Consider the following 16,201-nt stretch of genomic DNA (forward strand, 5'->3'; position numbering starts at 1 on the left):
GCACCGCTTCCAGAAAGGAGGACAGCGGCCAGAGTCGCTTTGCTGCCCGGACTAAGCCAGAAAAATATTCACTTTAAGCGCTGCTCCCAGGATGCAGCCACCACCGCACGAGGCACAGCCCTGCTCCATGCAGTGCACAGCCTGCTCAGCAAACAGCAGCAAAACGCCATGCCCAGGCTCTGGCAAGCTGGGAGCACGTCTGCAAATGCCGGGGTGGGAGCCCTCTAAAACCCACAGCACAGATCAGCAAGAAAGTTTCTCGTAGGGAATACTCACAAAAACAGTAAAAGAATTCCTCTCCGAAGATCGTCTGAAACCCTGCATTAGGAATAAGAGATTTTAACTCTTCCAACATGGAAACTTTGATTTCCTCCCAACTCATCTGTGCACAGAGAGGAGCCAAAGGCTCCCACCGCTTTACAGCCCAGCCCCAGCGCTGGGGGTCAGCACAGCCCACACAGCACTGGGCACACAGCTCCCCTCCCGGCCCTGCACTGCTGTGCACGGAGTTTGCACAGCTCCCCTTTTTCCCTCTGTTAAAGGGCTAACTTCATCCCTGTTGTGACCATGTGGGCGCTGGAGCTGCTGGGCACTGGGTTTGTCTCTCTGCAAGCCACAGCTCCTTGCCTCCTTCCCTGCAGAGCCACAACGGGTTTAGGGCCAAACTGTTCTGCTGGAGCCCCAACGATGTCCGGGTGCTGCCCTGCAGCTCCTGGAAGGCACCACTGCCTCCTGCTCTGCAAGGAGCCCGAATCACTGCAGGAGCGATGGAGCAGAGCCTGCTGTGCTTCAGGCTGCAAACGCTGCCTTCAACTTCACATCTGCAGCTGCCATGCAGCGCCCACAGGTAAACCATTGCCAGAAATTTGATGGGTCCAAATGCCACAGAATAACATCATCATCATCAACAACAACAACAAAAGGAAGTGCACGTTTATTTTCTTTTCAAAAGCTTTTAATAGGACACATTTGTTTTTGTCATTTGTAAAGATTTACACTCATTTTTTGTCTTTTTTCTTTTTGTAAAAAGGAACTTTTGAACCCGATTTTGCCCATGAATACCACCTTTTGTTGCCCTGACCAACAGACCTCGTTTTGGCCTATATACCTGATACAGTATAACAATATATTAACTAGTAAATACAAAGTTCTATCATATACACTAGGTTGTTACGGACGCTGCAACGGTACCGTGCCTACTCTATCACCTGGTGTAATAGTGTACGTGGGTTATTAGAGCCAGAGGGGCAGAAAAGGGGAGACTGGGGCTTAGCCTAATTTACAACCGTAACACTTTTTCCTTGAACACACCTTGTGCTGAGTGCAATCCACAGAAGTCAAAAACAGCGTTTTCTTCACCCTCCTCCAAAACACCTGCAATACCAACGGCCTGGGACCGAGCTACAAAGTCAGTCCTATGTGCAGGGGGCTGCAAAACTGGACTCGACATTTCTCCACACACGTCCGCAGCCTCTGCTTCCTCCCATGTCAGCCTGGCAGTGACAGAACGCCGTCCTCCCGTCTGCCTACAGTAAATCCACAGTATAAAGTGCTGGTGTGCTTGAATGAGCTGATAGCAACGTGACTGCTGTGCCACCGACACGGGCTGAGCTCTGGGGGCGGATGGTTTATATAGTAACAGTAATGGCACTGCGATACCACAAACCTCAGCTTAGTACAGATAGCGTGGCCTGGATGCAGCTCTGCGCTGTGCTACAGCAGGTCTGGCTCCAGGGTTACAGAAAGGAAAGCAGAGATTGAGCTGCGCCTGTTCCCAAGATGCTACGCAGGCTTTTAACAATTTCTCTATAGATTTCTACAAAAATATAAAAAAATCTATCAACAGAACCGTCCTACAGAATTCCTGTGGATTTTGTACATTTTGTTTAAAAAAAGTCAAATTCTATAAAACCCCCCCGCAGGTATTTAAAATTCTCTTAAGATTATTGCACACACTGCAGTACGTCTGAGTCTGTTTTTCAAAAGGGCGCCTAGAAAAAAACGTGTCTGGTTTAGAAAACAAACTATTTTACACAGATCTCTTTTCCTGAACGCATCACCGTGCGGTATTCTTGTTGGCTGGTCTTTGCTGAATATTCACATGCGATGTAAACTTTTTGCTGCTCACACAAACTGTCAGGGGGCGAAAGCCCAAAGCTGGACACGAGAGCGGCCTTCGGGTGCTGCTGTGTTTGGGGCCGAACGTTTGGGTCAATGTCACGTCAGCGCTTCGTGCCGCGGTGCAACGGCACAGCGATGGTTAAGGAATGGGGTCAGCAATGTCTTATTTTCCCAAATTATTCCGTAAATGTGAAAGGAAAAGCCTCTGCTCATTAGGAGCGTAAGACAAAAAGGGATTAAGAATATTTCCCAGGCTTAGCGCGCTGTAATTTTATTGTTTCCCTAAATGTGAGCTGGGGAAGAACTGATGAAAGGTTTGTTTGAAGTCACTGCTCCAGATGGGCTCTGCTCTGGGCTGGCGCACTGCTGGGGTTTGTCGGTGTGGGCTCACAGCAGAACCGACCCGGCTGAGAGCAGCCCTGCCTGCAGCACAGCCTGCTGAGCGCGCGGCCCTGCGCTTCTCGGGGGCCGCACACGGTGTTTGTGGAGGAAAGATCCTCAGGTGGAAGCAAAGGAGCTCAAACCCAACACAGGCTTGTGCTGCTCTAAGGACAGAAGCTAGCGAAGTCTCCATGCACGCCCTCTGAGGGCTGCAACTATCTGCATACTTACAGCCGTGCCTTCGAGGCCCTATTTAGCCCACACCATAACCCCATTTGGGGAGTCCTCTCAGGTCCACGTCTGCCTCCTGTCAGCCCCTGAGGAGCGGGGTGAGGCACACAGGGCAGCCCCATGGCTTCAGGCTCTGTCTGCTGCCATGGAGGCTCTGCCTGGAGCACAGAACGGACCGCTGACACTAAGGAGGGCAATGAAGGACACATGAAGGACTATGAAGGCTTCCATTTCTGCATGCTTTGCATCACGAAGTTGCTGCTTAAGGACTTTACTAGGTTGGAAATAAAACTTCCATCAGGTTCTTCATGTGAATTAACTCCAGCAGTGACAGGAAAAGCTTTTACTGAAAACCAACAAACACTTCGGTACCTACAAGACCTCCTTACACGTACTCTGTAAGACAACTTGCCAACTGCAGTAGGCCTCCGCTCTGTTCAACACATAAGCCCAACAGCAATTTTAAAGAATGACTTTATGACCACTGACTCTCACCGGGGCAGTGGGGCAGTGGGGCAGTGGGGCAGTGGGGCAGCTCCCCATGGGCAACGGGCTCCGCAGCGCCGGGCTGCACTGCAGAAACAGCCCGAGATTCCGTGCTGCTGAGCAGGCCCTGCAGGCGGCTGTGCCTGCATTCCGAGGCACGCAGCAAAACGATCACTGATGATCACTGATGTGATTCCGTGAATCACCCGCAGATGATCCAAAACTCCAAAGCACCCCATTCGAAGTCAGCACCGCGCAGCTCCCGCCTGCAGCTCTGCATTCCCAGCCCTCAGCCACGCATCAGTGCGCTGCACGTTCCTGTTTTCTGCACTTGCTTTTCCTCTGGATGCCGATTTTATGCAAGACTGGGAATTTATTTTGTCAGAAAAGAACGCTACCGCATTTTTGTATCCTCCAGAAAATGACTCAAGTCCAAGGGGAAAAATAAATTACATTAAATAATTCTTATTTACTGCTGACTGTGGGATACGTTTCCTCTATAATGCACTAATTGGCTACATTTTGTGCTTTGCAAAACAAAATGAAACCAAACGAAACAAAAGAAAAAAAGAGAAGGGATTAAATATATATTTTTAAGGTTAAAATGTTCATAAAAACCCACTTGATCTCAGAAATATTCTGAGACACATAAAATAGAGGAAAATCAAACGAGTCTTTAGTCACAAAATGTACTACATCCCGCAATACTAGATTCAATTAATTTAATAAAATATAATATACATATAGATTCTGCACATTGTATTGCTTTTACCTAAGCAGAACGTATGCTTAAGTAAGCGTGATATAGGTTAACCTCTCCTTTAACCAGCTGGTTCTTTAATCCTTCTTTGGAAATATTTTACCCAGTGCCATTTTGGAATACAGTTCTTTTTTTGTTTGTTTTCCTTTTTTCTTGTTTTGTTTTTCTATTACATGAAAGGAAGAAAACATTTGGCACCAACTGAAAAGTAACTCAGGGCTCCACCTCATTCTGATCAAAGGAAAAGCTAGGAAGTGTCAACAAGTCTTTCTTTGGGGTAGGAGATGCTGACATGCTGTCTGGAAGCAACGAATCCCCTATATCCACCGAGTCCTTGGAATCACAGGACGGAGCACGCCGCCTCAAGCAGGTATCTCCTCTGGCAGGTGAGATGCTGTGAGGTCCTCTGGGTAGCAAGCCCTGTTCGCTGGGTGGGTCTATAGATATACATGGAGGACTCAGTTTTTTCTTCTGCCGTGTTCCTTGCAAGCCTTCCATTTCACTTACCACCTGACTTATGAAGCCAGAGGAGCTAGATGTGGAATGGTGCTGAGGGCTGTTTTCCATGGAGCAGATTTCTATCGAATGTCTCCTTTGATCATCCAACCAAGAGGGTGGTTTTTTTAGAAGACCTTGGGTGTCAACACTGTGGTATTTCTTCAGGTCCTTCAACGTAACACTGCCGGTATTGCCGATGCTCCTCTTAGGAGTGAGAGGCTGTGCCTCTGAACAGGCACTCGAGGCTGTGCAAGTTTCGGAAGGGAAGGGCTCCGAGGAGCTGTTTGTTTCAGACACTTCTTGGTCCACTGAGTCTCCAGGCGTCTCCTGATAAGAGTCCGCACAAGCACACGATGCTGGTGCCTGCTTTGAAACATTATATTGATTGTGGGAATGCTGCTGTGTGTGAACGCTTGCCCGGCTCCACGCAGCCAAATCTTCTCCTTCTGAGGGGGTCGGAGCAGCTGGTGACTCCTCCTGGGGTGCGCTGGGGACATCTGGGTCGGGGAGCTCACTCAGCTCGGCGGGGAGGTTCTCCTTGCTGTCCGAAGAGTCGTTCCTTATGGCCATCTGCACAGAGCGCAGGGGAGTCGGGAGGAAGGGAGTTGCCAGATGGGAGAGACAGACCAAACAAAGGTTAGTACAGGCAAGGCACAACATTCACAGGGCATGCAGCTCTGCTGGGGATACCCCAGCATGGACCCGCTGGTTCCTATAGCTCATCCTGGGCCACAGGCTCTAGTGCTTTTCACAGTGATCTGCGGGCTTATCCCTGGGCAAGTGACAGCAAATTTTGGCCCTTTATTCTTCATAAGTGGTTGACCTTCATCTTTCTCCTGGAAGGATGGAGGACTGCAAAACAGAATGCCCCCAGCCAAACTTAGCAGCATCCTGGTTATCCAAAGGATGAGGGTCTATGGCAAACTCCTTTGAAATCTTAGGGGCGCAAGCGATGCTGAGGGCATGGGGCAAGATCCCCAGAGCCACCAACACCCGAGCAGCCACATCTGTGCCCATCCCAGGGTGACAGCATGTGTCCACCTTTGGGACAGCTTTGTCCCGTGCAGACACCACAACTCTGCACCTTCTTAGACAGGGGAGCTTGAAGAGAGCTGCAGAAGCTGGACTAGAGCATCTGTAGTTACTCCTACCTATTCTGACAGCCCAGGCTTCCTAAGGCACATTTTAACTTGGTCGTTTTGAGCCGTACGCAACATCGGTGCTTGCTGGCCAAGAGTGCCTATGGCGTGGTTTGAAGGCTTTGCAGTTCCTCTGCACTGCATCCCTTGCCAAAAAGGATTATGAATCAGCCCCATTAACTGGCCCTTAAAGGCAGTGTCTCGGTTTGAGATGATTCTTAAATTATCTTAAAGATTAAAATCTTCATCAAGAAATTTGGAGGAATTGCCTCCAGCTGGTCTCAGTCCTTTAGAGGAGTGCAAGGAGATGAAATTCCTCATTTTAAGGAATGCCTTCGTGACAAATTGCCCCCAAAATGATCTCAGGATTTTTATAAAAGCTGTCCCATGAGGACTGCTTGAGCCAAATGATCTCTATTCAGGCAAAGCTCTCATCAGCTGCAGCACACATATACGTGCACACAGCAGCACTGCTGTCACACCTGCGCAGTGCCTTCCTTTGTTGTCTGTGAGAGGTGAGAGAACATTCAATATGCCAGATGACTTTGTCCAATGCCAGCTAACAATCCCTTCTAGTTACAATTTCACAGCCTCACGCTGGTAACCAACCACACCTGAGAGTGGAGCTCATTCTGCACTCCTCGACGCCACCAGAGTTAAGGAGTGTGTGGGGGGCAGGGATCACATTCACATCCTGAGCAGGGAAACAGCACCAAAAAGTAGAACGCGGCTGCAAAAAGTAATTCTTGTCATTACTTTTGCCTGTACACCAACCTGTGTTGCACACAAAGGGCAGTATCGGTTCTCTCTGCCCCTACAGGCCTCTGTGGCAGCTGTTAGCAGTAACTGTTGGTGGAAATATCTTATTGGTTTGTTCCACAACAAAAGGACCCTGTGCCATCCCAATGGCGTGTCCACCCCTAGTGGGGTTACACCACGGGCACGCAGTCCTGGAACCAAAAAATCAATGTAGTTTTAGGTTCAGGTAGAATTCCCCTGGAGAAGAGCATCTGTGCAGTGCCAAGGAGCACGTTCCTTGTGGAGCTTGGCTCTGTGTTCACCCAAAGCATCTCATCCGCTCAGCTTCATCTGCGCGTGCATCGCTAATTGCCAAACCTTCCAGTGTCTAAAGGGAGCGTTACTGTGGGGACTGTCCACCCTACAGCACGCTGGAGGGGAAGGGATGTGAAACACACGTGTCAATGGTGGAGGAAAGTGCACGGACCAGGGATGTGGTGGACAAGATTTATCTAAGCACAGATTTAGGATAGGAGAGAGGACAACAGGGAAGGGAGAGGAGAGAAAAAGAAAAAAGAAATGAAAATCAGAATTACATGCAATGTAAGTAACAATAAGGAAAAATGGGTACTGCAATCAGAATGCATTGCTGGCTTGAGCTACGGGGATGTGCCAGCAGCACATCAGTGCGGGCAACAACAGGAGCCAAGCGGGAGCATCTGAGCAAGCACAGCTGCTGTGAACAGCAAAGAGAGTTTTCTTCTTCAGAGACAAAGTTTCACGATGCATGGCCACCTAGATCACAACTAACTCCAACAGAAATCAAGTCTGTTGCCAGAACTCACTTTAATTCTATTAATGGTGCTACACGAGAGCAAGCACAAGGCAACAGCTTACTGGTGTTCAGGGGATGCGGATGGCCCACAGACCATGCCTGCTCACCACCCAAAGCTCACTATCCAAAGCTCACCAGCCCAAAGCTTTTTTCTTCCTGAAAGGTCACTCCAAGAGCACGCTGATGCCACTGCATGAGCAGGAAGAGGAGGGAGGGGTATAAATTAATTTAAATGTACGAAAGGGTTTGGAAGGAGAAGCCTTCAGAAAAGTGAACAAAATTAGGCCGAGAGAGATGGCTAACGTGGTAATTTATTCTAGAGAGATCAATTGAAAAAGATGGGTCCGTTATTCATTAGAAAGCAAGAGAGAGTGGTTATGAACTGGAATCATGACATCAATTAGTTTCCCTATTAGCAGTGACTGGGGGAGCTGGCCAGCCCTCCGCAAACGAATACATGCTAGGAATTTCTTATGTCAATTTAGCATTGCAGACTAATGTAATTGTTAACCTTGGTACTCTGCATTCATTTTTAGAGCTTAATGAATCAACTGTCTAATTTGTCAATGTTGATTAAAAGATGAAAGAAGTGGGAACATTTCCATGCAGCAAAGAAGTTATTTTTGAAAAAAATCAAACTGATGTATTCTGTGCATATAAAATAGGATGCAAAACTCTTGAAGAAAGCAGACCACAGGGATCAGATGCACCAACAGCACAATGAAATGTGTTTTAAAATGTGAGAGTGAAACACAAGTTTAAGTACTCCACTAAAAAGGACGAATTTAAAGTCTTGTTTCCAATCAGGCAGACTGGAATCTGTGATTACATCTCTCAGATCTTTGGTTGAATCAGAACTTAAATCAATGCCAGGCAAAATAACCGAGATAAAACCAGTTACAAAATAGAACAAGTTCTGTTTTGCATATACTCAACCTTTTCAAAAGCACGTAGGAGATTTGAAAGGATCCTAATTTCCAATTCTTGCTGTAAATACAATGTGCTTTCCATGGTGGCTTTGCACGCAGCGAGGTGCCTGTAAGCAGTTTCCCTGTCGGGGAATGGCTGCGAGAGCAGGGCGGACATGAGGCTGTGTACGAGCATAACTAGTGCGGCAGCGCAGGGTGCATTCCCATGAGAATGCATTAGGAGTTAAGATAGGAGGCACAACATCCTTGGGGCAGCATGTAAGCAGCAGGCCGTAAACAGCAGGCCCACATCTGCAGCTGTGCTCTGTGGACATGTGGGGGGCTGATAAGCGGATGAGCTCAGCGGCAGTGGCTGAGCATTGGTTGAAGCTAGGCAGCCCAGCTAGCCACCCACCTTGTGCTCCAATAGTAAGTGAACACGTGTATTGGAAACACGTATAAACCCTGTGTGTGCAACAGTAAAGTGAAGCTTGATCACTCATATTGAATAACTGTCGTGCTTCCCCGCTTGAGAACAACCTGATTAGGACGCTATCCGCGGCATTTCCCCCTTTCAAGAATTGAGAGGAGAGAGAGGAAGGGTGGCCCAGGATGGAGCCTGCAGTCACCGTGTCCTTCCAAGCACTGAGAACATCGCAGCAGTTAAGAATTAGTTCCTTAACCCAACAAGGCCCTGGGGAGCGTTTGCTGCGGTTATGAAGAGACCCAAAGAAATGAAGTGCAAACATTGCGGGGAACCTTCAGGCACGTTGCCAGAGGAGATGCTACACAGTGCTCACATCTTTTGGAGGCTCCTGGATGGCTTTCACATTAAAACCCATCAACCTTTTTGTTATTTCTGCAGGAGAATTACAGTTCTCCAGAGGTTTCTCTGTGAAACCCTCCTTGAATTTAAAGTCTGGGTAACCTGGAAACACAGCAATATGAAACCCGAGCAAGTTGGTGGCCGTGGTTCTGCTTACCTGCCTGCGGAGCAGCCTCTCTGCAGAAGGGGAGTGCATGGGGGCGGCCACCGGGGGTTTTCCCTCCCTGACCAATGGATCGTGAGCTCTCACGTGGTGGAAATGGTCTTTTGGAATTTGCAGGAGAGAGCTGGTGTCTGCTGGCTGCGACTGCACCGATGCCTTTGAACCTTGCAGGAGGAAGAAGAGAGAGGAATGTGACGTGTCCCTCTGTGACTGCTGCCCTGTCTCAGGGTCCTGTCAGAGGAAACCCTTTTGCACTTTGGAGCAGACAGGCACAGCAGGAGCGCTGAACTCAACAAGCAGTTCTCCGTGGTTGGAAAAAACTCCCACCTACTAATAAATTATTCCAAAATAGTCTATTATTTCATTTTTCTTGGCGTTTTCCCCTGATCCAGCTGGGACCAGCTCCTGTAAAGAACAGAAGATGATGAACTAGAAGTTCATCTGGAATGGCAATGTCCACATCCCTGCTAGGGCCAACGACTCTGCAGGCACCCACACATCTCAGCCCTGCAGGGATGTGCCCCGAGAGGTTCTGGAAAGGATGTCCCCAAACCTGAGCGCATGCAGAGATCGCCTGCAGTGATCCCAACACCACACAGATGCTGGGACTCACATGGCAGCAAACTGACCTAGCAGCAACCAAGGCTGGCTTTGCAGCGCAGCCCTGGAGAAGGAAACGGGCATTCTGCGGCCTCTTTCTGACCCTTGGTGGTTGCTGGCTGCTTCTTCTGAAAGGTCTGAAGCTCTGCAAGCTCCCCCCCACAGCCTCAACATTTTTCAAAACAATTCATTTAACCTGGACCAAATCCCAGAGAATCTCATTTGTCCTGGAATCTTTCCCAGAACAACAGCCCCATTACGAAGGAGTATTCAAACAAATACCTCCTGCGAGTGCCAGTGTTTCTGACAACAAAACCTTTCTCAGCTTGAAATATTGTGGCTCGGTTGTGGTGATTTATTAGAGGCGAATGGCACCTTTTGCTGTCTTCACAGCACTTTACAATATTACAGACTGTGAACAGGTGGGGTGACCTGCCCGGTCCCAGCAGCGGTGACATTGCAGGGGGAACAGGACGAGACACACATGCCAAGATTTGGGCACCGTACCCAACTCTGAGCACTTTGGCCCCATCCAGGCAACTGGAATTTCACCAGCAGGAGAAAGATGCAGAAGCTTTGACTGCTCGGCAGAGTTGTGAATAAGACAGATGTCAGCTTTACCTTTCCAAAACATTTCTGTGTGTTGATGGTGCCGTTTTTTCGGATGGGTGCAGCGGGGAGCATTGCCTATCCCAGCAAGCCGGGGCCGAGCAGGGAGCCTGGTGGAACTGAGAAGTGCTGCCTTGAAACCGGACCCAGAAATTACCCACTTTTTGTTCTTGACATATTTCTTGCTCTAGACAGGATGAACGTGTCCAAATTAAGGGTCAGTAGTGCAGCACTGGGAACTCTTTCTTCGGCAAACAGGATTTTCTGTATGGCCAGGATTTTGTGTATGTAATCTCTTGGCTGTCACAGAGAGCCATACGTGCCGGCTCCACCAAAGGTACAGGAGCTCCGCTCTTGCTTTCAGTGGGATTTGGCCAGGATTTCAGCTTCAACTTTTGCATTATGTACAGACAGATTCCTCAGAGGACAGCCCTTGACCTTGAGAACTGTGTGTTGTGGCAGTGATTCCTCACAACTCCAGATTCAGCTTCCTCCATCGCATCCACATTTTCTTTCTGCTTTCTTTCTGTTCAACAGCCGCTATTCATCCAAGTTCTTATTACTATGCAAATTTCAACATCTTATTTCTAATCTGCTCAAATCTCCCAGCATTCCAAACAGGGCTGAAATGATGTTCTGCTTTCAGGCTTTCCAATGACACTGCTTGTAAAAACTTCTCTGTCTTATCTGTGACAAGCGCGTGGAACAACGGCCTGCCAGGAGCAAAGCTGAGCGCAGGAGGCAGCCGTGCTGCACCGGGGGCAGCCCCACAGCTGGAGGTGCGGCGATGAGAGGCAGCTGCAGGTGCACACAGAGCCCTCGGTGCCTGCAGCATGCTGCCCCTGAGAACACCTCAGCTTGTTTCTGAGGCGTGCATCCCAACCCCACACCCCGACAAGGACGATCCTACACACCTCCACCCGCCACCGATCTCACGCCGAGATCTCTCTCTGTTCTGCATGTTTGAATTTGTTTTACAGGCACTGAGAGACACCATTTTCCCTTCTTTCACAGACGCTCCCGCACAGAGCTTTCAGAGCCTGCTGCAATAGGCACTGCTGCAAACAAGCACACGGACGTACCGCCCTGCAGGAACTCCTGCCCAAAGGAGGCAGATGGAGCTCGGGCGGTGGCCAACAAGCTCAGCCATCCTACAGCTCTCCGTGAGCTCTGCAGGGCCACTCCACAGCTCTGGACACACAGACATGGAAACAGAGCCCAGTTCGGTGCCTCCAAGCTCGGAAAACCCCATCCCGCCGCGGTGGAAAGCCGCACACGGCCAGAGGAGGCACAGCCATACCTGAGTGCGCTTTGTGCTGCGCCGGGCTGCCATCGCGCAGGGAGGCGGTGCTGGGCCGGCAGCGCGGCTGGGCCGTGTGGAACATGTAGCTGTCGTTGGGCAAGGAGTGCGTGCGGCCCACCGACGGCTTCCTGACGCTCAGCAGGTCCTGGCAGGGGGACAGCGTCAGCGCGGCGTCCCTGCAGCGCAGCTCGGCCTACGGGAGAGAGGCAGTGAGGGAGCGGGAAGGCCGCGGCGTCAGAGCAGCGCCCAGAGACGCGAGCGACAGCCATTGCAACCATGGCACGATGGGCATGCACATGGCCGGGATGTACGGGTGGCACAAATGGAGCTACTGGGAAGCTAAACCCCTCCTTCGCACCGTCGGTAAACTGTCACACGGAATGGACCACAGAAACAGAGGAAGCGACACTGCAGGAGTCAACCATGACTATTTCGGGGGTGTGAAGAAGGCATCATGCCTCAAGGCCAGCAGCAGTCACATGCTTTGCACAACTTTGATCTTCTGCAATAACAGTAAGGCTGCCTCTGTGTGCCCTCATCAGCAAGTCAGGCTTTCACAAAGGTGAGCAGTTTCCTCTCCTAGCAAAAAAAAAAAAATCAGCAAAGCAAAACCCCACCAGAAACAGTTTGCAGAGAACATCCTCTACTCTGGCTGCCAGCACCATCCTATCAGTTGTCTTCTCACACACTGAATAACTAAACCCATTTTATTGAAAGGGAAATGTAAACCTACTGCTTTGGGATTAAAGCCATCCTCAAATTAGAAGGGATCTAATAGAAGCAGAGGTTATTGTGTATGTGTTGACTGCAGAGTTTTTACAGTCAAAGAATCTCTTGGAGTAGGCAGCACCAGATGCAATATCGAATGGGCTACAATTTGGGTGTGATTTCATAGGGAAACACATCTCCATCCATTCTCATGTGTGACAGTAAGGAAAAAATGGAAGCTAAGCCAGCTGCCCTGTGTAGTCCTAACAGAACAATTATCTCATCCTTAAAAGGTTTCCTTTGAAAACCACAGAAATCAGATGTGACACTGCAGTTAATACAGTACATTGCCAAGCACTTCTGGAAAAACTCAGACCTGATTTTCTGACAAATCTTTCACTCCGTGCATTGGAAGTTTATCCGAAAACAACATTCTAAGATCACTTTTTCCCATTTTCTTCGTCTAGTCATAAAAATGAAATTTCACTGCACCATTTCATTTGCACAAGAACATATAACAAGATTAAATGGATTTTCCAAAAAAAAAAAAAGGAAAAAAAGGAGAGAAGAAGAAAAGAAGAAAAATAAAGAAAGAGCACTCGAAAAGTTGTTGATGGACAGAGATCTGCATCACTGTGCAGCTTCACGTTCAGCCCTGAGGAAGCTGTGCAGTGCATCCCATGGGGAACCAACCTGGACAGAGTACAGCCCTGAGCTGCTGCAGCTGATGGCTGTGAGCCCTCTCTGCTCCTCCTGCTGCCCTCCCCATAAGAGCAGTATTTATCTTTTGTATCACTTTGCTTAAAGCAAAAAGATGGCCTGCAAGCTGAGGCGTCCAATTCAAGACTGTTTGGGTTTGAACTGGGGAATTTGGATTCAAGCTCCTGTCCAAAGACAACCTATATGGGGCCGTGGGCAGAATCCCACAGCACAGAGTGACTGCCTGCCTCCTCTGCTCCTCCTGGGGCCAACCTCACAGCTCAGCTGCACCACAACCACTGGGAATGGTTGAAAAACGACCCTGTGAGCGCAGCTCCGGGTAGCGCGTGACTCTTTGTTCCCTGGCAGTTTTGACAGATGTGTTGTTTTGGTTTGGCTGGAAGGCAAATCTGGAGCTTCTGTGAACCAAAAAGAAGAAGAAAAAAAAAAATCCCTAGCCAAATCTATTTGGAGTCAAACAAAACATTCTGTCCGAGGTGTTTTTCAGCTAAAGCTGTGCTGAAGGGAAGTGTAAAAACACCGAAAAAACAAAAGCATTTTGACAGAAGTTTGCAGGATTTTGGGCAGGTGCTTCGAGCAGGACGCTGTGCTGGCACTGACAGAAGCTCAGTCTGCCCTTTTCTCCCCTTCTGTTGAGGACAGGCACCTCTAGGCTGCGCAATTTACAAAGTCTTTTGCACGTGATGCCATGAAGCATGATGGGAAATATCGTCACGGTTTTAGAGGTGTTTCCCAAAGAAGTACTAATTAGGATGACAACCAGCTAGAATGGCAGAGAAATTATCAACGACACAAACATCCAACGGCAGCTACATGAACAACAACAAGGAAAACAAGAATGGCCCAAAAATGTTGGAAGAGGAGTTGTTGTACAGCAGAAAAAAGCACTGGACTGCTACACAGCTAAAAATGTCTCATGTTTCAAAGAGGAGATGGTTAAGGCAGGGTTCAAAATACTGGTTATTTCATTCAGAAAGGCACAGAGCGATCCCAGCTTTCTCCTTTTCTCAGTGAGATGATGCTATCACCAAAGCAGCAGCATCTCAGAGAGATCCCCATCTGGTACCTGTGAAACAAAGTGGCTGCAATCAGGCATTCTGGTGTTGGCTGAGATGAGGACCTCTCACACAGCCACGGGCTGGAGCCCATCCCTCTGCAGAGGACACGGGCATCATCAGCTCATGGGTGTCTCCTCCACACAGCATCACTGATTGGTTTCAGATGGAGAGGAAATTTCAACCTTGACGCTTTCCAATGCACTTTTTTTGACTATTTGTTTTACTTGCAGAAAACACATTGTTTTACATATGACGCCAAGGGAAAAAAATAAAGAAAAATGGTTGTTCCTCACTAGGAGCCAACTTTGTGGCCAAAGAGTGGTAATAGCCCACATCCTAATGGTATTAAGGACAGTGTCCTGCCCGGGGGAAGGCTGGTGCTACTGGGACACGTGCTGGGACTATGAATGCCATTAGGCAGGTGTAGGAGAACGCAGTATTTCAAACCCTGCAAACATCAGAACGTACAGCGACCAGTGTGTGCACATTGCTTTCCAGAGCATTAAGTAAGAGTGTGTTAGTGTCATCAGGAAAAGAGTCATCCGTCAGAGCTAAGGACCAGGACTTTTCAGAGAGAATATCTGACGTCAGAGACAGAGCCTCCATCTCAGCTAGAGGGATCTGAAGGGAGAGATGATTAAGCATAAGAAACCAGGACACAAATCTTCAGAGAAAAAAGTATCATAATCTAAACACTTCTAGACACTAAAGCAATATCCCTGTGGTGGGAGCAGCTACATCATACACATTGTTACCAGGGACAGAACATTAAAGAAACGGAATATAACAAAGAAATGACAAGAAAAGTGGAACATTTATACTTAAATGCTTATCGAGTTGTGAGGGAATTTAAAGGCATACACTACTGCTAGCATTGCGTGGAGTCCTCCTGCCTAAGTGAAGTGGCAAAAGCAACATTACCTTCCTATGGGTGCCATCTGTCCTCCCCATGAGGTCGGGCTCAAGAGGCTGTGCCACCCCCTGCCCTCCATGCAGTGTCCTGAGGGGGGTGCAGGGGGTGCCCTTGCTGTGCTCTGGGGAGAGAACATCCCTGTGCTGGGTCCGTTTGCAGCCCCTGTGCCTCCTGCCATGGGACATCATGGGTCGCCTGCAGCTCGGACACCCGCACACTGTCATAGGCATCCCAGCTAATTCCCTTTGTTTCCCAGCTCTCCCTGAGCATTGTTTTCCCCTACCCTCTATATTTGAAAAGTCTTTCAACAGCACCGTGCTTTCCAGCAGAAAGCATAGAGGCCCAGATTGGCTGCTCTTGAGTTATCCCAGGGCTGGATTCCCTCGCTCCAAGAAATTGACATCGGTGGGCTGAAATAAAGCTGGTGATAAGCGAACTGTGAGTGGCTGCAATAGGCCTCTCCCCACAGCTCCGTGGGATGCCCATGGGCAATGCATGAGAGATGCTTTGCAGTTCCTCCTGATCAAAGAGGCAGCACTGGGACAGCAGCAGCACGGGGATGGTGATCCCAAATGGGGATGGCAGTGGGCACTGGGGTTGGCAGGAGGGAGCTGTGCACATCACACTGCTTTCAGTGCCGCTCTGTGTTCCCAACTGCCCTGAGAACATGACAAATGTTGTGAGCAGAAAAGCCAAAAGGTAAACAAAACAGGCTCCCCTCTCCCAAAATTGGGTTTGAGGCAGTCAAAACATTTGGTTGGAAATATCCAAATGATTTATAGGTTTGTTAATTGCAGCAAGAAAAAAAAAAAAAGAAATACAAATCAAGCTTAAACGTTCAAAGGAAAAGTCATTGCAAAGCAGAGCGCTATATTTTTTCATTACATAAAAACGTCAAACAGAAACCTGTTTTTGCTGCAGCAGCACTTCCTGCGAGCGCAGTTGTGACAGCAGCTTCCCAAGCAGCTCTATGAGCAGCGCGCTGCCCTCCCTGCCAGCCTCACCCAACCAGCGCAGCTCCGAGGGGCGCAGCTCCGCTCCGCACCGACCTGCAGCAGCACTGCTCCTTACCAACACTCGTTCCCTAATGAACCCCCAAGGTGGATAATTTCGAGCGTCAGGAGCTCGTAAATAAGCACGGTGATTTAGCAAGGAAAATTCTGCTATTTGAGCCAGAAAGAAATGGAGAAATAAGGAATTTGCT

The 16,201-nt window shown here is 48.9% G+C and overlaps 2 protein-coding genes across 2 annotated transcripts in view; both read right to left on the minus strand.

Moving 5' to 3' along the window:
- ABCC3 (ATP binding cassette subfamily C member 3) overlaps window positions 1-1,450 on the minus strand; it is a 49,470-nt gene extending 48,020 nt beyond the window's left edge. Inside the window, exon 1 of the mRNA XM_031556387.1 lies at window positions 1,312-1,450. Coding sequence (XP_031412247.1) covers window positions 1,312-1,450 — 139 coding nt within the window. The remainder of the gene's footprint in view (window positions 1-1,311) is intronic.
- Window positions 1,451-3,008: 1,558 nt separating this feature from the next.
- The window catches only part of CACNA1G (calcium voltage-gated channel subunit alpha1 G), a gene marked incomplete at its 5' end in the record, with an annotated part of 82,336 nt that continues 69,143 nt past the window's right edge, over window positions 3,009-16,201 (minus strand). Inside the window, 4 exons of the mRNA XM_031556388.1 lie at window positions 3,009-5,047; window positions 9,081-9,250; window positions 11,596-11,791; window positions 14,571-14,705. Of these exons, the coding sequence (XP_031412248.1) occupies window positions 4,193-5,047; window positions 9,081-9,250; window positions 11,596-11,791; window positions 14,571-14,705 (1,356 nt within the window). The remainder of the gene's footprint in view (window positions 5,048-9,080; window positions 9,251-11,595; window positions 11,792-14,570; window positions 14,706-16,201) is intronic.

This window comes from Meleagris gallopavo, chromosome 20 (genome assembly GCF_000146605.3).
Source record: "Meleagris gallopavo isolate NT-WF06-2002-E0010 breed Aviagen turkey brand Nicholas breeding stock chromosome 20, Turkey_5.1, whole genome shotgun sequence".
NCBI classification, from domain to species: Eukaryota; Metazoa; Chordata; class Aves; order Galliformes; family Phasianidae; genus Meleagris; species Meleagris gallopavo.